Genomic DNA, 23,478 nt, shown 5'->3' on the forward strand with positions numbered 1-23,478 from the left:
TGAGATGTTACTGGTTTTTGCCACAGTGAGAGTTTTAAAGTGGAAACCTAGATACTTTGGGTATTATGTTATGAGGTTCTTATTTTAATTTTGTGTTTTAGCAAGTCTTTTCTGACACTACTCCAGCAGGGGAATGGGGATACCACTTCATTATTGCCAGCGTGGGGGTCAAAGTTGAGGTTCTCCTTTTGGCCTTTGTTGACACTCACTTGGGGAGGAGCTCCATGTTACTGCTGGGCCGGGGTGGAAGTGGGGACTGTGGTATGTTGTGCTGTACTAGAGATAGCTTGGGTGACATAGATTATTTAGACAGATTTCTCCATTGTGTTCATAAGAACTGTCTGGGCCACATCTTGTTCCATAGGTATAGACAAAATATTTGGAATATAAGCTCTATATACTTTTATTCTCTTGCATGGATACAGTTGCTTCCTGTATAGTTGTTAAAAGAAGTATACTTTGTGTGTGTGTGTGTATGTGTTTTAATTTATTTTTATTTTTATTCTTTTTGATTATTATTATTTTTTACACAGAGTCTTGCTCTGTTGCCAGGCTGGAGTGCAGTGGCGTGATCTTGGCTCACTGCAACCTCCACCTCCTGGGTTCAAGCAATTCTCCTGTCTCACTCAGCCTCCTGAGTAGCTGGGACTACAGGTGTGCACCACCATGCCCAGCTAATTTTTGTATTTTTAGTAGAGTTGTGGTTTCATCATGTTGGCCAGGATGGTCTCGATCTCTTGACCTTGTGATCTGCCCACCTCAGCCTCCCACAGTGTTGGGATTACAGGCGTGAGCCACTGCGCCCGGCTATCTTTACAATCTTTTATATTGACTTGACAGTTTAATTCTGGATTCACACACAATTAAGTTTGATCTTGCCTAGAGGATAGGATCTGTCACTTGTATTGGCACATTGGCAGTGGCCCTTTGGAATACCAGACTTGTACATCAGATGGTTCTGTGTGGTGTCAGTCAGTGTGCCATTGAATGGTGTGGTCAGAGATGGGTGTTATCTATTTCTACAGATCACCTCAGTCGTCGTGGCCCACAAGACTTTTCTAGCCCATGTTCAGCCCAAGGTCTCCGATGTCCTCTTCACTTCTCATTTCAGCCCGTGTTTTCACTTCACTCGTGCTTTCTTCAGTTCTGCTGAAGTTCTGTCCTTTACTTGTGTGCCACTGTTTATAATTTGATATCTTTGAGTCTTTAAATGTGGCAGTGAGTTGGAATGAGAAAAGGAGGTGGGGAAAGTGATTTCTGCCCTGTGTCTTTTTCTTTTCACCTTTTTATCCTGTTACCTCAAGATGCCCTTCTGAGAAAAAGGCTTCAGTTTCACTCTTTTTTTTTTTTTTTGAGATGGAGTCTCACTTTGTCACCCAGGCTGGAGTGCAGTGGCATGATCTCAGCTCACTGCAACCCCTGCCACCTGAGTTCAAGCAATTCTCCTGCCTCAGCCTCCTGAGTAGCTGGGATTACAGGCATGGGCCACCACGCCCAGCTAATTTTTGTATTTTTTATTTTATTTTAAGAACAGATGGGGTTTCACCATGTTGGCCAGGGTGGTCTTGAATTCTTGACCTCAGGTGATCTGCCCACCTTGGCCTCCCACAGTGCTGGGATTACAGGCGTGAGCCACTGCTCTTGGCCTCAAATTCACTCTTATAGCTGTGTTGTTATTCTTCATTTGTAGTAAATTGGAGATTCCAGATAATCTACTTTTAGAAATAATTGTATATGTTTACTAATTTGTCTTGGAACAAATTTTAATATAAATTTCTAGCTAGCTTAATAGCTCTCTGTTTGAGAAAATTCTATAGCCTGACTTACCTTGAAAACTTTTCATTTGGAAATGAGGCATTAAAGGTAAATGATTTTGAGAGGTAACAGGGTAAATGCTTTAGCTCACAAACAAAAGATTAGCTTTTACTTTTATTATGTTTGTTTAGCTTCTTTTTCATAGCTGAAAAACCAATATACCCAGTAGAAGAAGCAAAAGTCACCAGTAGCTCTACCATCCATGGTTAACCAGTATTAATCTTTTGTCTGGCCATCTTATTTTTCTGAATTTACATTAAACACACCCGTGCAACTCTGTCTGAAGTGGAGTCATACTGTGGTTATTCTGAAAGGCAACTTAGTAGTTCTTGTTTTTTTTTTTTGGAGGCGGTGTCTTGCTCTGTCACCCAGGCTGGAGTGCAGTGGCGCGATCTCGGCTCGCTGCAACCTCCGCCTCCCAAGTTCAAGTGATTCTCCTGCCTCAGCCTCCCAAGTAGCTGGGATTATAGGTGCCCGCCCCCATGCCTGGCTAATTTTTGTATTTTTAAGTAGAGATGAGGTTTCACCATGTTGGTCAGGCTGGTCTTGAACTCCTGATCTCAGGTGATCTACCTGCCTCGACCTCCTAAACTGCTGGGATTACAGGTGTGAGCCACCGCGCCCGGCCTTAGCAGCTCTTTCTAAGGATTTGATATAATTTATTTACCTGATCTCTGATTTCAGGTCAGTTAACTTTCCTCCTTCAATTTGTTGCTATTATAATTAGTTCTACAAAGAGTGTTGTTGTGTATATACTTTTATTTACTCAATGATTATTTCTTTAGAATGAAATTCTAGAAGTGGAATTGCTGGATAAACATATTATAATATTTTTCTCAGTTCTTCTCTGGAATGGTTGTATCTGGGTACCTGTTCAGTTCTACCAGTCACAAATTTGGTCTCCAATTTAGTATAGATAATATTGTTTATTGAGTACTATTCTATATCACAGTCTCTGCTAAACACTTTGTAAACATTGTTCCATTTAATACTCACCACCCTGATAGGTAGTGGTATATGCATTTTGGAGGAGAGAGCACTGAGGGTTAATAATAACTTTCCTCAAGTCAGCTAACTAGTAAGTGCTCAAACCTAGGTTTTCATAACTTCAGAGTCTGTGTGCTCATTCATGAAGTAGCTGTGCAGAAAAATTAACTTGGCTGGACTGTTTGAAGAAATTAGTTCATATCAGAAACTGTTTTTTGTTTGTTTGTTTTGTTTGTGACTGGGTCTTGTTCTGTTACCCAGGCTGGAGTGTGGTGGCGTGATCATGGCTCACTGCAGCCTCAATTTGCCAATCCCCTTGTCTCAGGCTCCCAAGTAGTTGGGACTCCCGGCTAGTTTTTGTGTGTTTTTTTTTTTTGTAGAGACAGGTTTTCACCGTGTTGCCCAGACTGGTCTCAAACTCCCAGACTTAAGCAATCTGCCTGTCTCGACCACCCAAAGTGCTGGGATTACAGGTGTGAGCCACTGTGCCCGGCCTAGAAACATTATTTACTCTCTCCTGAAATTCAGTCACAAGGATTTAAAAAAAATTTTTAATTAAAAACAGTTTTTAAAAATTTAAACTTTTTTGATATAGGGTCTCACTCTGTTGCTCAGGCTGGAGTGCAGTGGGGCTATCATAGCTCATTGCAGCCTCAACCTCCTGGGCTCAAGTGATCCTTCCAAGTAGCTAGGACTACAGGCATGTGTGCCATTGTGCCTGGCTAATTTTTTAGCTTTTTTAGAGATAGGGTCTTGCTATGTTGCCCAGGCTGTTCTGAAACTCCTGAGCTCAAGCTATCCTCCTGCCTTAGCCTCCTGAGTCTCTGGGATTACATGCATGAGCCCTGAGCCACCACAACTGGCTCTGATTTTAATTTTTTAAATTGAGAGATAACATTGTGTGTTTTTATCGTGTATAATATGATGTTTTGAAGTATATATACATTGTAAATGGTTAAATCTAGCTAATTAACAAATGCATTACCTCATATAGTCATCATTTTTGTGGTGAGAGCACATAACATGTACTCTATATTTTTTAAGAATGCAATATATCGTCATTAACTGTTGTCACCTCGTTGTATGCTAGATCTCTTGTAATTTATTTCTCCTATCTAACTGTAGTTACGTATTTTTTGACCAACATCTCCTTGTCCTTCCCATCCCCGAACAGCCTCAGCCCCCTGTAACCACCATTCTATAGCCTACCTCTATGAGATCAACTTTTTAAGATCCTGCATATGAATGAGACCATGTGATATTTGTCTTTCTGTGCCTGGCTTATTTTACTTGACATAGTGCCCTCGAGGTTCATCCATGTTGTGGGCAGATGGCAGAATTTCCTTTTTTTTTTAAATGGCTGAATAGTATTCCACTGTTTATAAAGCCACATTTTCTTTATCTATTCATCCGTTAATGGACACGTAGGTTGACTCCAGATCTTGGTTATTGTGAATAGTGCTACAGTAAACATGGGAGTGCAGATAGCTCTTTAACATACTGATTTCATTTCCTTTGGATATATGCCCAGTAGTGGGATTGTTGGATCGTATGGTAGTTCTATTTTTAATTGTTTGAGGAGCCTCTATACTGTTTTCCATAATGGCTCTACTGATTTGCATTCCCACCTATAGTGTATAAAGGTTCTCTTTTTGTCACATCATCACCAACACTTATTATCTTTTGCTTTTTTGATAATTGCCATTCTCAGTGGGGTGAGGTGATTGATATTGTGGGTTTCATTTGCATTTCCCCGATGATTAGTGATGTTGAGCATTTTTTCATATACCTGTTGGCCATTTGTATGTCTTCTTTTGAGAAATGTTCATTCAGGTCTCTTGCTCATTTTTCACTTGGATTATTTGTTTTTTTATTGCTGTTTGAGTTCTTTATATATTTCGATTATTAATCTTTTGTCAGGTAGATAGTTTGCAAATAGTTTCTCCCATTCTATAGATTGTCTCTTCACTCTGTTGATTGTTTTCTTTGCTGTGCAGAAGATTTTTAGTTTGATGTAATCCCAGTTATCTATTTTTGTTACCTGTGCTCTTGAGGTCTTGTCCAAAAAAATCCTTGCCCAGACCAATGTCATAAAGCATTTTACTGTTTTCTTCTAATAGTTCCACAGTTTCAGGTCTTACATTGAAGTCTTTAATCCATTTTGAGTTAATTTTTGTATATGGTTGAGAGATAAGCATTCATTTTCATTCTTCTGCATGTGGATATCCAGTTTCCCCAGTAACATTTACACTTTGCCCGTTGTGTAAAATCAGTTGAGTGTAAATACATGGATTCATTTCTGGGCTCTTTGTTCCACTGGTTTATATGTCTGTTTTTATACCAGTACCATGCTGTTTTGATTACTGTAGCTTTATAGTGTACTTTGAAGTCAGGTAGTATGATCCCTCCAGCTTTCTTCTTTTTGCTTAAGATTCCCTTGACTGTTTGGGGTCTCTTGTGGTTCCATGTGAACTTAGGATTATTTTTTCTATTTCTGTGAAGGATGCCATTGGTATTTTGATAAGGACTGTACTGACTCTGTACATCACTTTGGGTAGTAAGTCACAAAGATTTTGATTCAGAGAAATTTTATCTAGCACTTACATTCGTATAGCTACAGAGTCGTACTTTCATCAGAAATACATTAAGGACAGTGAGAAACCATTAGTATATTTATGGAATTAGGTTTATGTTAGAATTATTTAGGTATAGTTTGACCATTTTTCAAACCCATAATAAATATTTTAGTGGAGTAAAATGTTAATTTAACAAATATTTTTCTGATGTCTATTCTGATAGCCAGTGGCCTGCTTAGGTGCAAATCCTGTCTGTGTCTTAGAAGCTGTGTGACCTTGATAGATTGTTAAGCTTCCATTTCTGTGAAATGCAGATAATAGTACCTGTCTCATAAGCTATTGTGAGGATGTAATAAAATAGTGTGCAAAAGGAAACACTTAGCAGAGTGTTCAATAAATGTAAACTTTAGTTATTATTATTAGTTATTGACATCTGAGCCTCCCACTAGAGAGACAGTAAAAGATGGATGTTATCTGACGTCAAGGAATCTACAGTTTGGTAGACTGATCTTAAACAATTGTAATTCATCCAGAAAAATGCCTTAATGCAGGTATAAAAGGGCCAGTGGAAGCATCAAACACGTGTGCAGAACTGCAGGTTGTCAAGGAAGCCTTCAAGTGAGGAGATGGTGTTGATGTCGAGACCTGATGGATGAAAATAGCTCATGGGAGAGCTCAAGAGTATGAGCAGGAGTTAGAAATTTGAATGGAAAATGGAATCTTTGTGATGCCCTCCACATTTCATTAGCTGTTAAATTCTGGAGTGAAGTTTGATATGATTATTTACTGCTAAGTATATTCCCAAATATTTAAGGTTAAGATCTTATTAAAATAATGAATTATAAAGCCATTAATATTTGGAATTTTTATGTAATAGTTATTTGATTATGGTACTTTTTTTGGCTACAGATATTAACCAATAACATTCTAATTTATCCTTTTAATGGGATATATTTTAACGGGTTTTTTTCTTCCTGTAACAAGACTAAAAGTACATTTTAAGGCTATGTGATGTAGAGTCTTATTATAGACATTATTTTTCAGTTTACTCTCCTTTTCTGTATTGTACAGAATTTTGTCCCCTTCTATATTGTATTTTAAATTTGGAACCTACTGATGTATAGGCATTTCACTTACTATCTTGAGGGATTTTTCCAGATAAAACTGAGAAATTTTGCAGTGGACCTTCTGTCAGTATAAAAGCAGAGCAGCTCATTTCCTTTGTCCCATTCTGAAAATCATACCAGAACAGAATAGCCTGTTTCTGTATTATTTTATGTACTCATTGACATTGTCTTTTCTATGAGCACCCTTCACCCCACATGGAGCCCTAACAATGAAAATTTACTTGTGTGTATATAAGGATATTATCCCTTTTGATCATTTAAATAGATATGGATAGTGATAGAAATCTGTGTGTGTGTGTTTTTTTTAAGGTATTGCCATCAGAGAGTCAGCAAAGGTAGTTGACCAAGCCCAAAGGAGAGTGTTGAGGGGAGTTGATGACCTTGACTTTTTCATAGGAGATGAAGCCATCGATAAACCTACGTATGCTACAAAGGTAAATTTCCGACAGGTGTTTGCTTCTCTAAGAGTAGAGCAGTAGGATGAGTAATGCAAAATGGTCATCTAGAAGTTGTATTTGCGAGTTGTAGAATATATTTCTATTCTTATGTTTGAATTCTTATGTTTGAATAGAGGTGGTGGTGATGGTTGGTTTTGAATGGGGGTATTTTTGATTGGAGAATTAAGGGAATTAACAGATCCCTGGAATGCAGAATAGACTCAGGAAACACCAGGTCACACATGAAAGCAAGATCCCCTCCTCTGGAAAATTGTTGACAGGTTGACTAACCTGTCAGATGAGGGAAAATTGCAGATTGGTTAATTAAAAAGAAACACGTTATTTAAGCAGACATTTATTTTTTTAAAGCTCCAGATCCAATTGTGTGATAATTAGCTACAGTTTTCTATTGGTTCCTCATTGTATTTTTTGTTGTTGTTTTTTTAGAGATAGGTCTTACTCTGTCATCCAGGCTGGAGTGCTGTGATGCCGTCTTGGCTCACTGCAGCCTCGACCTCCTGAGCTCAAGCAATCCTCTCACCTCAACTTCCCAAGTAGGTGGGACTACAGGCACGCACCACCATGCCTGGCTGATTTTTTAATTTTTTGTAGAGACAGTGTCTTGCTATGTTGCCCAGGCTGGTCTCGAACTTCTGGGCTCGAGTGAGCCTCCTGCCTTGGCCTCCCAAAGTGTTGGATTAGAGGCGTGAGCCACTGTGCCTGGCCTGTCTCCGTGTCATTGTTAAGGTGATTCTTTGTTTGTGGAAATGAGTGGAGGAGAATATGAACAATAATGTAACTTAATCTTTTTTTTCCAAATGCTGTTGTTTCTTTACAAGAATTAACAACAACTGCAATGAGAAGGATACCTTTATTCTGTAATAACACAGTTTCTTCTGTGCCACTGTTAAACTGTTGCTCTTATTGTTGGGAACTGAGGCTTGACAACTCTGGTTTCTCTTCCTCCAGTGGCCGATACGACATGGAATCATTGAAGACTGGGATCTTATGGAAAGGTTCATGGAGCAAGTGGTTTTTAAATATCTTCGAGCTGAACCTGAGGACCATTATTTTTTAATGGTGAGTAACTGGAACTAAGAGGAATATATTCCTGTAAATTCCAAATTGCTTAGATTTTAAACTGAAGATATTCTTTTCTAGGGCGTTTTAAATTTCTTCTAAAGATATGTGCATGAATCAGGCTGCTTTTTTGAAAATAAAGCTCAATAAAAATGTTCAGAACAAAAAGGGGCTTGTTAGCTCACCAAACAGGAAGCCCAAGTGAGGCAGCTCTAGGGCTGTTGTTTTAGCAGCTCAGCGATGGAATTGCACATGCAGCCTAGGGCACTAGCTAGAGCTCTTCTGTTTGTTCCCCCTGGGTCCAGGGTGGCTGCCAAATTCCTAGATCACCTCTTTGGACATTTCCATACAGAGATAGAAGATTTCCCTTTCACTTTTTAAGAATTTAGAGACCCTTTCCCAGAAACCTTCCCAGCACATTTGCCCCATCTGCCTATGCCTAACCTGGTTAGAGCAATAGGAATGGATTTACTGTGACTGGTTTAGATTCTTGAAGACTTTCTCCTTGGGGTGGGGACCAGGAGAACCTGTCTGATGTTCTGGACCCTGGAGGAGGGTAAGTAGCTAAACAGGCCTCCAAAAGCAAGGACAATAGAAGGAGGAATGGATTTGGATAAACCAACTGCCTACTTTAGTTTTCTTGAGACATAGCAAGATGATTGTAATTATTGCCACTTATAGCAGAGGAAACCAGGTCAAGATGTTGTTTTTTTCTAGGGTTTAAATGTTACTGTAAAATAAAACTGAACTGAGTTATGGGCCCTAATTATATACTTAACTGATTTCATTCAAATGAAATGAAACATCACAGATAAATGAGAAGAAATATCTCCTCGTTCTCTAGTGGTTCTACTCAACATTACATGTTTTCTTCCGTGAGATGCTCTTTTCATCAAGTTAAAATTAATTATATGTACAGAATGCTTGCTTTATAGAGGGCAGTTTCATGTGACGTAAGCTGCGTATTAAACCTGCATAATTTAGGTTTGGATTTTTTTTCATGCAAGTACATTGTCAAATGGTCCCAGATCCAATTATAAAATTCTTTCTGATGTTAGAATATGAAGTGTTTTTAAGAATTATCTGGTAAAAGAAATATTTTAACTATAAGGCTAATAGTTAATGGAATAACTATTAAATATGGAATAACTCTATAACGAATATATGTATTTAATGTATATTAAAGCCAGTCTTTGATCTTTTTTCCCTGGCTGTGTTTTCACAGCTGAAATTGCCAAGTATGGCTACTGCGTTTCACAGGCCACTCTGTTTTCTCTGTACATCCACAGTGGTTTATTTTATTTTACTGTTTTGCTCTGTATTTTATTTTTCTAGAAATGGGATCTTGCTCTGTTGTCCAGGTTGGAGTTCTGTGGCACAATCCTAGCTCACTGCAGCCTCGGACTCTGGACTCAGTTGATCCTCCCACCTCAACCTCCTGAGTAGCTCGGACCACAGGTAGAAGCCACTAGCCTGGCTAATTTTTAAAAATTTTTTGTGGAGATGGGGTCTCGCTGTGTTGTCCAAGCTGGCCTCAAACTCCTGGGCTTAAGTGATCCTCCCACTTTAGCCTCCCAAAGTGTTGGGATTACAGGCGTGAGCCACCATACCCGGCCCACAGTTGTTTATGTGGAGCAAATGGAGCCAAGAAACTGACTGTGTGTGAGTGGCTTTGTCTTTACAGCCAAAACAAATCACAGATTCCCACCTGTCAGATTTGGCATTTTTCCTTCTGTAGCATATCACATAAACTACCTGTTGGACAGGATTTTAGGAGCAGGCACCGAGCCCAGCTGCTTCCTTCTGTCTACTTCAGCTTCCCGTGCCAGGAGTTCTTGCTTTACTTAGAGGGACATCTAATCTTAGGCATGTGGAGCAAATATGGACCACCACACAGCTCACAGGAATTTTTATTAAAGGGGACTCTTCTTCTGATTTAGCTGGCATACATGAGATAGTAAAATGTAACCACTTGCCAGGATAGAATTGGAGGGGTTTGGTGTGAACATGGAAAAGGCCATTTGCTAAAAATGGGTACCTGCAATGAATGTTCAAAAACAATCAAGTTTATTATTAAAAAGATAAGAAAATATTGTATTATATGTGTTGTGCTTTGAATTCTGCAAGTCATTTTGTTGCGTGTTGTGGTTGAGGAAGTGATGAGAATGGTAAATTTCCTTCAGGTATTTGTCCTTAACCGTATGTTGATGGAATAGTTAAAGGGGAGTGAACCAGGTGGAAAGATTTAAGACCAAGCCATCAAAGTGAATTGAAGACATTAAGAGAGTCTTGAGAGGCCCAAATGATGGACCCCACAGGAGCTCACAGAATTATCCTTTCTGATGGCCGTGCCCAGTCATCTGAACATGCAGAGAGAATGAGCTCCTTGCCACTGACTGTTTTCAAGGAGGTGCAGAGACTCAGCTTACACCGGTTATGTGGACTGAGCACCTGGGAACTCCACTCTTCCCCAATATTGCATTACCCAGAGCTCAGAACACACTCAGAGATGTCAAAGAGATGCAGTGCTCTTGAGTGGAAACTGAATTAGAACTTCGGAAGGGATTTGCAAACTTTTTGAATATAAATCCTGCAAGAGCAAACAAGCAGCACATGCAGACGACCAGCAATGAGAGGGCGTGGTGACTCTGAGGACCTGACTTGGTTAGGGTGACGAGAGCAGGGGAGTGTGGAGAGAGGAGGTCAGGCAGCCTTTGCGCAGTGTAGACAGTGAGAGCCACGTGGCCAGTTTTGTGTTTTAGGGAGACTTTGTGGGCAGACACCTCTGGCACACAGAGTCTTGAAGATGACCCCATGTGAGGTGACAGGTGCCTCCGAGGAGGGCGTAGGGTGAGAATGGCAGGAGTGGGTGGAGGGGAGTTCTGTCATTTGCGAGGTTCTTAAAATTATGTAAGGAGATATGTATAGTCAAAACCACCCATGAAAATCCTTCAGGAAGGGCCTGTTTATATAGCTCTGAGTCAGTGGGAGAAAATGGATTTTCCCTCAGCGTGGAGGAACTTTCTTCTGCACCAGCTGGGGTGGTTGACTTACATTTAGGAGTACAGTATGGTGTGTGGAAGCACACATTGTTTGTTAGGTTGCCCTCAGTCCAGCACTTTGCTCCCAGTCCCGGTATGTTGAAGCTGAGACCGCCTGAGAACAATCAAGCTCCCAGAGCCAGTACTCATTAAGGAGCCCGGGCAGACATTGTATTGAGCAATCAGGCTTCCAGAGCCAGTACTCATTAAGGAGCCCGGGCAGACATTGTATCACTCATGGAGTTATTTCTCCTGCTCTCACATTTGGCCTCATTGTTCTGGCTTGTACCCTCACTAGCTTTTGTATGCTGTTGTGTTTTTGGAGCATGTACATTTGGTTGGGGTAAGTTACATATAGTTAGCAGAGATATACAGGAGGTAGAATTGATGGGTCTTAGTGATGAGAATTGGTAGCAGTTAAGAGAGAAATCTAGGATGACTCAGATTTTGAGATGGGGCAGTGCATGGATGATAATGTGATTGGTTAAGATGGGAAACATGAGAAGAAACTCACTTGAGGGAGGGAGGGAGGAGGAGGAAGGAGAGTTTGGTTTTGTACATGCTGAGGTCGAAGGGTCTGACTGGGCTACACAGGTAAAGAAGCCGAGGAGCAGCCAGCTCCAAGCAGCAGGCATTGATGCAGGAGTCAGTAGCATTCACGTGTTGATAGTTGATGGAAAATTAACTCTGATTACTAAAAATAAAACGTACCATCCTTGGTATTTTAGAGATGAACCTACGAATACATGATTATCTTGAAATCTCTAGGTAAAGTTAGTGCTGTGTGAAATCATTTTCCTCATGAACCTGGTGAAATAAAAAAATGCTAGCCATAGCAGTGCCCTACATCTGAATCACAATTGCGTTATGTCCTAGTTTCCTTCCTGAATTCTTGAGAATGGTTAGACCTGCCTTGTGCACTTCACTAACCAGTGTAGACCTAGCTAATGTAGACCTAGCCAGTGTAGAGGTCAGCTTTCTTGGATTTGCTAAGTCACCTCCTGCACGTACTTTCCAGCTTCCAGTATATTGCCGCCTCCTCTCCTATTCTCGCTTCCTTGAGGATTTGTATTTTTAAAAATGTTTCTTTACTGTAGTTTTAGAGGGGCATGGAGGTGGAGTAATATTAGATACATGTGTTCCATTTTCTATCTTTATCCAGAAATATGGGTTGGTTTTATGATAGTCATTATTCATTTTAAAATCAATACCAGGTGATAATTTTACCATTGTTATGAATAAAAATGTTTGTGTAGCTTGCATTCATTGATGCTTTGATCATATGCTTCTATATTTAAAAAACCAGATTATTCTCTTTCTCTTCTTCTCACTGCTGCACTTGACTAGTCTTAAAGAGAGAAAAACCCCAGAAAAACTGGACGTCTCCAATTTAGATCTTGTTATAAATAATAGTTTGAGAATAATTCATCTGTCTCCTAAAGGAATAATTCTAACATCAATAGTGGTGGATAGAGATGAAATGGGAGGTTGAGGAAGACGGAGGGTTTGTGATTGTGGTCCTCAGAACCCACAAGGATGTGGCCTGAATAACGTCGATTTTGATTCAAGAACCAGGAGAACATCATTATATTGTAAATGTTCCCTTAAATGGAAATACATAGATTTTAATTCTTCAAAGATGGTGAAATGTTTTTGGCAGCAAGTAATAGAAGTATAAAAGCAGTAGTTTAAAAAAGTTAAGGCTTTATTTTTCTTAAATAAATTTGCAGTAGAGTCCAGTGCTGATATGGCAGCTCTCTGGTGTGGCTAACAATCTCTCTACTCTAGTGTCTTGAATATATGGCTTTCATTCTAAGGATGCCTCATGATCACAAGTTGATTACTGCACCTCCAGCTATCACCTCTGTGTTCCAGGAAGGAAGAGGGTGTTAAGGGCAGGAGGCAAGTCTACTACTTGAGTCTACCTCAGCTTTGTAAGGAGCTTTCCTGGCAACCATACTCCAGCTTTTGTGTCTTACTGGCCTGAACTTACTTAGTCATCCCTGTCCACAAGGAAGTCTGGGAAATGCTTTTTTCTGGGCCTGTTGCCATTTCCTATCATAGATCAGTGGTCTGTCAGTCACAAACTTGCAGTGTTGGTAAGAGCAACTCAATGCCTGTCATAGTGGTGTCACTCAAAGGCATGAAGACAGTAGCAAGGGAGAGATTCAGCTGCTTTCACAACTCTGGCTGGATTTTACCTATGTGGAGAGTGTCACCCACGTTAGGGAGCCTCTGGCCAGGAGGAAGCTGTGGCAAGATGTGCTGCGTCTCCTGCTTGGCATTGCCATCTTGCTGCCGTAAGTCTGTCTGTGGATAAAATACATTAGGAAATTGGGAAGTTAGATGAGGAGTTTGTGTGATCTTGCCCCACAGCCATAACTCGGAGTTTAACACTTCACATAGAGATCATTTCCCCCTTCACTACAGTAGAATTGTAAGTGTGGTATAGAAAATTTGGAAGATATCTATGGGACTTTTTATAGTCTTATCACATTAACATAGGTACTGTTGACATTTAGTATATTTTCATTTAATCTTTTTACCCATTTTAAAAATGATTTTACACCCAATATTATACTCCTCATTTCCTTACAGTTTTCATAACCCTTATTTTAACAGCTATATGATAATCTATCTAGTAGGTATTTCCTGCTTAGCAGTTCCACTATTTTTAGTCATTTTCTTGGTTTTATAAGAAATAATGTAATCTTTGTGCATACAGTTTTTCCTGTATTTCGAGTCTTTTTTACTTAAAAAGAACTAGCAGTGTTTGATTATGGAGTTCAGCAGTGTTAGTAATTTTATTAGTCTCTGCACAGTGCGCCATTTCAGACTGCCGTCAGCACCGTACAAGAGGCTTGCTTTCTTTGTACTCTTGTCAGCATTAATATTATTTTTGATCATTTAATGGATTAAAATTTGCCATATGCTTTACATTTGCATTTTTGATAACTTTGACCTTATACATTTTTCCACATTAGTTAGTTGTATTTCCTCTTTTGCGAGCTGTCTGTTCATGCCCTGTGCTCTTTTACGTATCATTGTTTTATTGCTTTTCTTGTTGCTGTGATTTCTATGAACTTTGTTTTTACTTAACTTTTTTTTATTCTAAAATACACGTAACAGAATTTATCATTTGAGCCATTTTTGAATGTACAGCTTGGTGGCATTAGGCACATTCACAAACCATTGCCACCGTCTGTCTCCAGAAGCCTTTTCATCTTCCCAAACTAAAACTCTGTCCCCGTTGAACACGAATTCTCTTTACTCCTTTACCTGCCCCTGGAATGCCCGTTTTACTTTCTGTCTCTATACATTTGATGACTCTAGGGCCCTCATATAAATGGAATCATATAGTATTTGTCCTTTTGTGACCAGCTTACTTCACTTACCGTCTTCAAGCTTCATCCATGTTGAAGCATGTGCCAGGATTCCTTTCTTTTTAAGGCTGAATAATATTCCATTGTACATAGATACCACATTCTGCTTATTCTCTGGAAGCTTTCATATAATTAAGATAGAAAGCTTCTTTTGTTGTTATATTTGCAGCAGGTTAGTTTTACTCAGTTAATTTTTTGCCTTTCTCTTTTGGTTATTTCATTTGGACATCCATAACTTTAAATTTGTATGTTGGTAAAACCCATTTTCCTTTGATGTTTGTATTTAATCTTCATCCATCTGGGATTTATTTGGATCATCATTTCACACTGAACTTAGACCCAGAGAGAATGCAGGGAGCCAGGGTTAATCTGATTCTTGTTGGTGATGTCTTCCTACAGGTCTGTTTTTGCTTCAGGTTAAATAGGCAGCTCTTTGCTGGGAGGCAAGAAACCTTCCCCAGCTCTACTCAGAAATCTTTATACCTTCTTAACCTTTCTCTCTTGATACTTCCCCACCTCTACTCAGTTTAAATATTTTGTTTATTTCACTTATAATTATGCTTGGGTTCCTATTCAAGATGACAAACATAGGTTTCTTTAGTTAATATGTTATTTCTTCTGGAATGAGATACAGTATTGGCTATTATGGCTGTTTATTGAGTACTTCTATGTGCCCAGCCCCATTCTAAGTGTTTACAAGTATTAACTCATTTTTAATGCCACCAACAACCCTCTGAGATAGGTGATGTTATTAGGCCCGCTTTTCAGATCGATAGGAGGTAGCTTAAGAGAGAGATTGTACACACTACTATTGGAATCTGCATCTCTTACTCATGTGCTTTAAATGAAGGAAATCTAAAGTAGTAATCGCTAACATTTATACTTCTGTGTTCTGGGCACTTCACTGCTATTAGCAAATTTAATCTCCTCAGCCCGAGTAGGCGCATTGAAATAAATACCATGTTGTGGAGTGCTTTTTAGGTTCCCTATTTGCAGCCTGTGTTTGAGTATGACTTCATTATTCTCCCTTCCACATTTTGAGATGGTTTCCTCTCTCCCATCCAGGAATTGATGGATTCTAATTACAGTGACTAAAACTTACTTGGGGCAGTGTGTTTGAACTTTTCACCAGCTGCTGTGCCAGAGTTTAAAGTGCCAGGCTAGTTGGTAGGTAGATTTGCTTGCTTGTTGTTTGAAGAAGTGATGCACACACTGTGCAGAACTGAAAAGGTGCTGGAAGATTTCTAGGGAGCGTGCCCCCCTCGCCTCTTTCCTGCCTAGAGGAAGCTGCCCTTACCCGTTCTTAGCCAGCTGATTGTTCATGTTCCAGGGGTGATTGTGTGTAGGCATATGGGTTAGCACACACTTGTTTTTGTTTTTTGTTTTTTTTTGTTTTTGTTTTTTTTTGAGACGGAGTCTTGCTCTGTAGCCCAGGCTGGAGTGCAGTGGCACGATCTCAGCTCACTGCAACCTCCACCTCCCTGGTTCAAGCAATTCCCCTGCCTCAAGCCTCCTGAGTAGCTAGGACTACAGGTATGTGCCACCACACCTGGCTAATTTTTGTATTTTTAGTAGAGACGGGGTTTCACTATGTTGGTCAGGCTGGTCTCAAACTCCTGACCTCATGATCTGCCCACCTCAGCCTCCTAAAGTGTTGGGATTATAGGTGTGAGCCACTGCGCCCGGCTAGCACACAGTTTTATTTTACACAAATGGTAACACAATATGTATACTGTTGCACACCTTGGATTTTTGAATTAAACTTTTTTTTTTGGTTTAAATTGTAAAAAAAACCCTAATACTATTTGTACCCTATTAGCCATTTTTAACTGTACAATTCTGTAATGTTAACTATATTCACACTGTTGTGTAAGAGATTCTAGAACTTTTCCATCTTGCAAAACTGAAACTCCGTACTCATTGAACGAGTCCCCATTATTTCCCCTCTCCCCCCACCTTGTTTTTTGTTTTTGAGATGGAGTTAACTCTTGTTGCCCAGGCTGGAGTACAGTGGCACCACCTCAGCTCACTGCAACCTCTGCCTCCCGGGTTTAAGCAATTCTGCTGCCTCAGCCACCTGACTGGCTGGGATTACAGGCTTGCACCACCACGCCCAGCTAATTTTTGTATTTTTAGCAGAGATGGGGTTTCCCCATGTTGGCCAGGCTGGTCTTGAACTCCTGACCTCAGGTGATCCACCTGCCCCTGCCTCCCAAAGTGCTGGGATTACAGGTGTGAGCCACAGCACCCAGCCTGTTTTTTTGTTTTTTGTTTTTTTTTTTTGAGAGGGGGTCTCTATGTTGTTCAAGCTGGAGTGCAGTGGCTATTCACAGGTGCAGTCATACAGCCACTACAGCCTCGACCTCCTGGGCTGGAGTGATCCTCCCGCCTCAGCCTCCTGAGTAGCTGGGACTACAGGTACACACCCGGCTACCACACCTTGTTTTTTAAAAATAGTTTGTGGCCTGGCATGGTGGCTCACGCCTTGTAATCCCAGCCTTTGGGAGGCCGAAGTGGTGCATCACTTGAGGTCAGGAGTTCGAGACCAGCCTGGCCAACATCGTGAAACCCTGTCTCTACTAAAAATACAAAACTTAACTGAGCGTGACGGCATGTGCCTGTAATTCCAGCTACTCTGGAGGCAGAGGCAGGAGAATTGCTTGAATTCTGGGAGGTGGAGTCTCCCAGAGATCCGAGATTGGGCTACTGCACTTGAGCCTGGTTGACAGAGTGAGACTCTGTCTCAAAAAAAAAAAAAAAAGTTTTCATTACAAATTGTTGAAGCAGAAGGATATTTAAGAATGTATACGGAATGGAGACATCTTTCTCTTTTTCACGTAACAATTCATCATAGAGATTGTTTCTTCATAGAGTTCATTTTTTTAAATTGTTCCAAAGTGTTTAGTGATGGGTATTTAGGTTGTTTCTGATCTTCTGATACAGACAATGTTGACTTTTTACCTTTCCAAGCTACTTTGTTTTAGTTGGGTCTCTTAACCTCAGAATGTAATTTGATTTTGTTTTTGTTTTTAACTGAGAGACTTTTAGTAGTTGAATTTCCCATTTGTATTTGCTGATAATTTTAGTAATAGCAACTCACTTCCATTGAACACATCTGTGTATCCAGTACTGCTCTAAGCACATTATTTAGACTGCCTTTAATCTTTCCACCTCTCTGAGTGGGGTACTAATTACCTGCACTTTACCCATGAGGAGACTCAGGGAGAAAGGAAATAGCTTACCAAGCCTAGTAAAGTGGAAGGCTGGGATTTGATCCCAGTCAGTTTGACTTCACATCTCTTAATCGGACTGGTATGGCATGCTACTATGTGACAGATATGTTTGGTCTTAATTTAACTATTTTTTTTAAATGTTATGCTTCATGTTTTTAATGTATTTTATTTATGTATTAGTATTTTTTAACTGAAGACTTGTTTTTCTCTTTGCTTTGTATTGGGTGTGTGTTCTTGGTAATAATTAAAAGGACTCATGTTTGCATATTTTAGTATAATTTGATATATTTACCCTGTATTTGTTTAGGGGTAACTATCTCCTTCCTGCTGTAATCAGTGACCAGGTTGGTATTGCCACATGTTCTTGCCTCCCCTTCCTTCTCTCCACCACCTGCTTTTGATTAATGATGTTACTAAACTTATTCCAGTGTTAACATTTATAACTTTATGTTTACTAATGCCTCTGATACTTTATCAGTTTTAAATAATATCTTTTGATTTCACTGTAAGAGGCAAGTGTCTTTACACTCTCTCCTTCTTTCCTTGTGCACTGCTCAACTTGATAACATTTTTTTCCATTAAAATTTATAACATTTACATTCTGTTCTTAATTCCCAGAAAATAAAAGTCTTTTTTTTTTTTTTTTTGAGACAGAGTCTCACTCCATCGCCCAGGCTGGAATGCAGTGTTGCGATCTCAGCTCACTGCAACCTCCGCCTCCCACGTTCAAGCAATTCTCCTGCCTCAACCTCCCAAGTAGCTGGGACTACAGGTGCACACCACCATGCCTGGCTAATTTTTGTATTTTTAGTAGAGATGGGGTTTCCCCATGTTGGCCAGGCTGGTCTCAAACTCCTGACCTCAGGTGATCTGCCCGCCTCGGCCTCCCAAAGTGCTGGGATTACAGGCATGAGCCACCGTGCCCGGCCAAAGAAAAGTCTTTATTCCTACGTCTTAAATGGCTTCATTGCCCACCGTAAGTCTTTTGCTGGACTTTCTGCATTCTTCTTGAGTGGATAAAGTTTATCCTCTAATAGTTCATGAACCCATACATTTTGGCTCATGGGAATGAAATTTTCCAAGTTCTTGTATGTTTAAGGATATATATTTTTTCTCCTTAGTATTTTATTTTATTGTTTTTTTTTAATTGACACATAATGTGCATATTTATGGGGTATAGAGTGAAGTTTTGATACATATAATGTGTGGTTATCAGATCAGGGTAATTAGCATATCCATCATCTCAAATATTAGATATTTTGATTTTGTAACATACTTGATTGACACTGTGGCCAGATATAGAATTCTTGGGTCGTACCTTCTTCCCTTGAAGACTCTAAGTGTGGCCCCATGTGTCCTAGTGTTAAATGTAGCCGTGTTGAAGGCTGAGGCTGATTGTACTTTCCCTGTTGTAGGGGTGTATTAGTCTACTCGGCTGCTATAATTTTGTTTATACCACAGGTTGGGTGGCTTAAACAGCAGACAGTTCGTTGTTTTCTCACAGTTCTGGAGGTTAGAAGTCCAAGATCGAGGTGCCGTCGGGGTTGGCTCCTGGCGCAGCCCTCTTCCTGGCTTGTATGTGGTCACCTTGCCTGCTGTGTCCTCACATGCCTTTCCCCTGTGTGAGCGTAGAGTGGGGAGAGAATAGGAGAGAGAGGTTGATTTCTGGTGTCTCTTCCTTTTCTTAGAAGACCTTCCTCCAGTCCTATCAAATTAGGGCCCCGCCCCTATGACCTCAGGTAATCGTGATGACCTCTTGAAAGGCCCTATTTCCAATTATAGTACACTGGGAGTTAGGGCTTTAATGTATGAACTGGAGGTAGGGGGAGCACAGTTCATTCATAATAAAGGGTAATGTATACGTTTTGCCCAAAGGTCCAGAGACTTTTTATTTTTTCAGTTTTAAATACGAGATATAGACCCATATTTGTTGACAAGGAAAAATGTTCATAGTATAATGTTGAATGAGAAAAATCAAGTTTATTTATTCTTTTTCTGTTTCTGTTGTCTGTCATTTCCTCCTGTTTGATGATGGTTATTGTTTTAAAATAGATACTTGGATTCTTGGAAATGTCTTTGGAAATTCTTGGGAATTTTTATCTGCTTTGTTTCAATATTTTTCCAGATATTTTTTTTTTCGTTCTTTCTGGAGACAGGATCTTGCTCTGTCACCCAGGTTTGGAGTGCAGTGGCACAATCTTGGTTCATGTAGCCTTCACCTCCGAGGCTCAAGTGGTCCTACCTCAACCCCCTAGTAGCTGGGATCACAGGCATGTGCGACCACACTTGGCTGACTTTTAAATTTTTTCATAGAGGTGGGGTCTCCCAATATTGCCCAGGCTGGTCTCAAACTCCTGGACTCAAGTGATCCTCCCTCCTCAGCCTCCTAAAGTGCTAGGATTATGGGCGTGAGCTACCACGCCTGCCCCTAGATATGTGTTTTTGTCTGCCATTTGTTTTTTCCTCTTTCTCTGTCCCTTTTCTTTTTCTTTGAGTGTTTTTATATCACTGTTGGCTGGCTTCTTTGTGCCCCTTACTCGTCTCCGAATGAGCAGAGTTCTTCTGGACTAATGGCGTGTGGGTAGGCTGGGGAGGTCCTGGGCAGTGTCTGGGGGAAGCTGTGATCTGCCCTGGACTCTTCCCTTGCCGCTGGACTGCAAGGGTGCTTGGCCTAACCTTGCCTGCTCTGCCACCCTGTGGCTCCTCACACCGGCCTGACCTGAGCAAGGGCTTGCTGCTCCTCTGGCTCTCCTTTGCTGAGACCTGAAGTCACCGGTTCGCCTTTGATGTCCTCACTCGTCTTGGTTGTGTTTTCATAGCCCTTGGCAACTTGCTTCTGGGATATTCAGTTTCAGGGTGTTTAGGTGTTACGTTATTGAAGATAGAGTTTCTTTTTCTGTAACTTGTTCTAATTTGGGTGGGTAGTAAGAACAGAGGCCTTCAGAGAAGTATTTACTCTGACGTCTTAAAGCTTTTAAGGCCCACGGCCAGATTTCTTTAATACACTTTGGGCATCCTCTGTCTGTAAAATCAGGGAATTGTATAATGTCCTCGCTAACATACTTTCAGGTTAACCTGTTTATGGTTCTGATGTATTTACATGAAATTTGGGTAAACACTAAATATAGTGAATGTTTTCTTACAGACAGAACCTCCACTCAATACACCAGAAAACAGAGAGTATCTTGCAGAAATTATGTTTGAATCATTTAACGTACCAGGACTCTACATTGCAGTTCAGGTAAAAACAGTTATGTTTGTGATTACTAAAGCACCTGAGCTGTCTACTAGCGGAAGAAATGGTATTTCCCAAGGTTCTCCGCTGGAAGACTGCGCTGTGCGCCCTTCCTTTTTCCACTCCCTCCCCCGTCCCCATGCCATTCAGGACCATAGGGAATGTGTCCCATGACTTTTCTTTTTATATTGATGCCATTTTTTGGTATAGACGTCGTCTGGCTCTTTTTACATGCATTAAAGTCTAATGCATTTTTATCTGGGTGACAAGATATAGGTGTAGATGTGCTTCTTCTTTTGGCATCTTTGACTTTGATCAGAAAAACAAAATAATTACCTTTAGAGGTTTCCCCTTTCTGATTTTGGGCTCTTATGAGTCCCAGTGTACTTGATTCTGAGGGACCCTGTGTTTTCATGAGCTCGCAGAACTTGTTCTGAAGCTGCAGTTCTTGATGTGATATTTTTTGGTTGCATTTGGTCATTATTTGCCTGCCACCTTATATAAGGGAATTGACTGAAATTTTGGGGAATAAATGAGATGGGTGTTGCCCAAATGTTTTCTGCATAATACTAGTCACTTCTAAGGAGGAGGAGGAGGAGGAGGAAAAGTTCCATAGAAAGATGAATTTGGGCGATGCTGCATCCTGCAGCTTTCTCGGGCTGATTCACAGCGCCTATCAGCACAGTCCAGGCTCTGAGGATTCCTGTGTCGAAATCTATGTATTCTAGCACTTCCAAATTCATTTAACTACAGATCTTCCCCCTGGCTAAGTTACTTATATTCCATGGCCTAGGGAAACACTTCAGGAGACATAAGACTGGTGGTTCTCAAAGTGGTCTGTGCAGCAAGTTTACCTGGAGAATGTTTTTTAGAAGCACAGATTTTGGGCTTCATCTTCGACCAGGGTTTTCCACCCTCAGTGCTTTGGGCTGGGTAGTCCTTTGTTGTGGGCGCCGCCATGTGCATTGCAGGGAGCTTAGCAGCATCCCTGGCCTCTGCCCACTAGAAGACAGCAGCCCCACCTCAAGCCTCCCCGCCCCGACGAAGAAAATGGTACCAGATATTGTCAGATGTTCCCTTTGGGGCAACATTTTCTTTGGTTGAAAAATTACCCTGTACCTTCCAGATTAGAATTTCTGGGTGTGAGGCCTAGTAATCTCTATTTTAAACAACTCCACAAGTGACCTCATTGCCAATCTGTGGCCCCACGCTGGAAACCAATGAATTAGAAATTAAAATCTTATGATTCTATAATGAAATATCTTTTTCACTGGCTTTTCTTTGTAAAACTTTAGTTTTTTTTCTTTCTTTCTTTTTTTTATTTTTGAGACAAGGTCTCACTGTGTTGTCCAGGCTGGAGTGCAGTGGTGCAATTATGGCTCACTCTAGCTGCGACCTTCTGGGGTGAAGGGATCCTCCCACCTCAGTCTCCCAAGTAGCTGGGAGTACAGGTGCGTGTCACCACGCCTGGCTAATTTTTGTATTATTTGTAGAGATGGGGTTTCACCATGTTGCCCAGGCTGGTCTCAAACTCTTGGGTTCAAGTGATCTGCCTACCTTGGCCTCCCAAAGTGTTGGGATTACAGGCGTGAGTCACCACAGTCAGCCACGTTTCTTTATTGAAAACTTGACTCCTATAGTTGTAAGTACTCAACATTTTCATGTTAGTTGTCCAAGTTTGAATTGGAATTTGAGGAACAGGGGTTAGAGGATGGATAGGAAAAGGAAAGAGTTACTCAGACATATTAAGTAAGAGAGTTTGTTGATTGGACCTGGAAGGGGCAGGCAGGTGGCTTTAGAAAGAGTTCCTATGTGCGAGCGTTTTCATGTCTTTTCTCCAGGCAGTGCTGGCCTTGGCGGCATCTTGGACATCTCGACAAGTGGGTGAACGTACGTTAACGGGGATAGTCATTGACAGCGGAGATGGAGTCACCCATGTTATCCCAGTGGTAAGCAGAATAGTTAATATATAAGTCTCTGTAGGCTTAACACCTGATTCGAGGTAAGGATGGAAATAAATAAAAAAAAAACCTCTTCTGTAATGAAAATACAATTTAGATGATAGTTGTACTTAGAAAAGATAATAAAAGTTTTTTATTTTTTTGCCACCTTATATAAAGGAATTCCCCAAGTATGTGGGAAAGAATGAAAAGGATGGCCAATTATTGTGGCTTTGGCAATTTTCAATTCATGGTGGCATATTTTTACAGTCAGAATGTCAGAGAATGTCCAGGATGTCTCTGGATCTTCAGAGCCTCTGCTTGATCCCCGTGGGTGTAACATCAACAAGAACATTTTCCGGGGTTATTCCGACATGTTGGGAGATAGACACCGTTTTGGATGTTGAACTTGTAGGTGCAGTGCGTGGCCATTTGAAGGAGCACATCTGTGTTCTCTGAAAAGATGTGAATGGCAACCAGCTCAGGCTTGGAAAAATTGCTTTTTGTTTTAAAAATTTATTTAAGGGCTGGGCGCGGTGGCTCACGCCTGTAATCCCAGCACTTTGGGAGGCCAAGGCGGGCGGATCACCTGAGGTCGGGAATTTGAGACCTGCCTGACCAACA

General features: G+C 40.6%; 1 protein-coding gene across 7 annotated transcripts in view; it reads left to right on the top strand.

Moving 5' to 3' along the window:
• The window catches only part of ACTR3B (actin related protein 3B), a 980,748-nt gene that overhangs the window by 33,840 nt on the left and 923,430 nt on the right, over positions 1 to 23,478 (top strand). For 4 of the 7 annotated variants that reach the window (XM_034965311.3, XM_063606429.1, XM_034965313.2 and 1 more), the window contains 4 exons: positions 6,815 to 6,939; positions 7,912 to 8,022; positions 20,825 to 20,920; positions 22,756 to 22,863. In XM_034965311.3, the coding sequence (XP_034821202.1) occupies positions 6,815 to 6,939; positions 7,912 to 8,022; positions 20,825 to 20,920; positions 22,756 to 22,863 (440 nt within the window). Of the gene's footprint in view, positions 1 to 6,814; positions 6,940 to 7,911; positions 8,023 to 17,986; positions 18,024 to 20,821; positions 20,921 to 22,755; positions 22,864 to 23,478 lie in introns of those variants that run through there. The other 3 variants (XM_055115550.2, XM_034965315.3, XM_063606430.1) reach the window with 3 other exon arrangements.

This window comes from Pan paniscus, chromosome 6 (genome assembly GCF_029289425.2).
Source record: "Pan paniscus chromosome 6, NHGRI_mPanPan1-v2.0_pri, whole genome shotgun sequence".
Classification (NCBI taxonomy): Eukaryota; Metazoa; Chordata; class Mammalia; order Primates; family Hominidae; genus Pan; species Pan paniscus.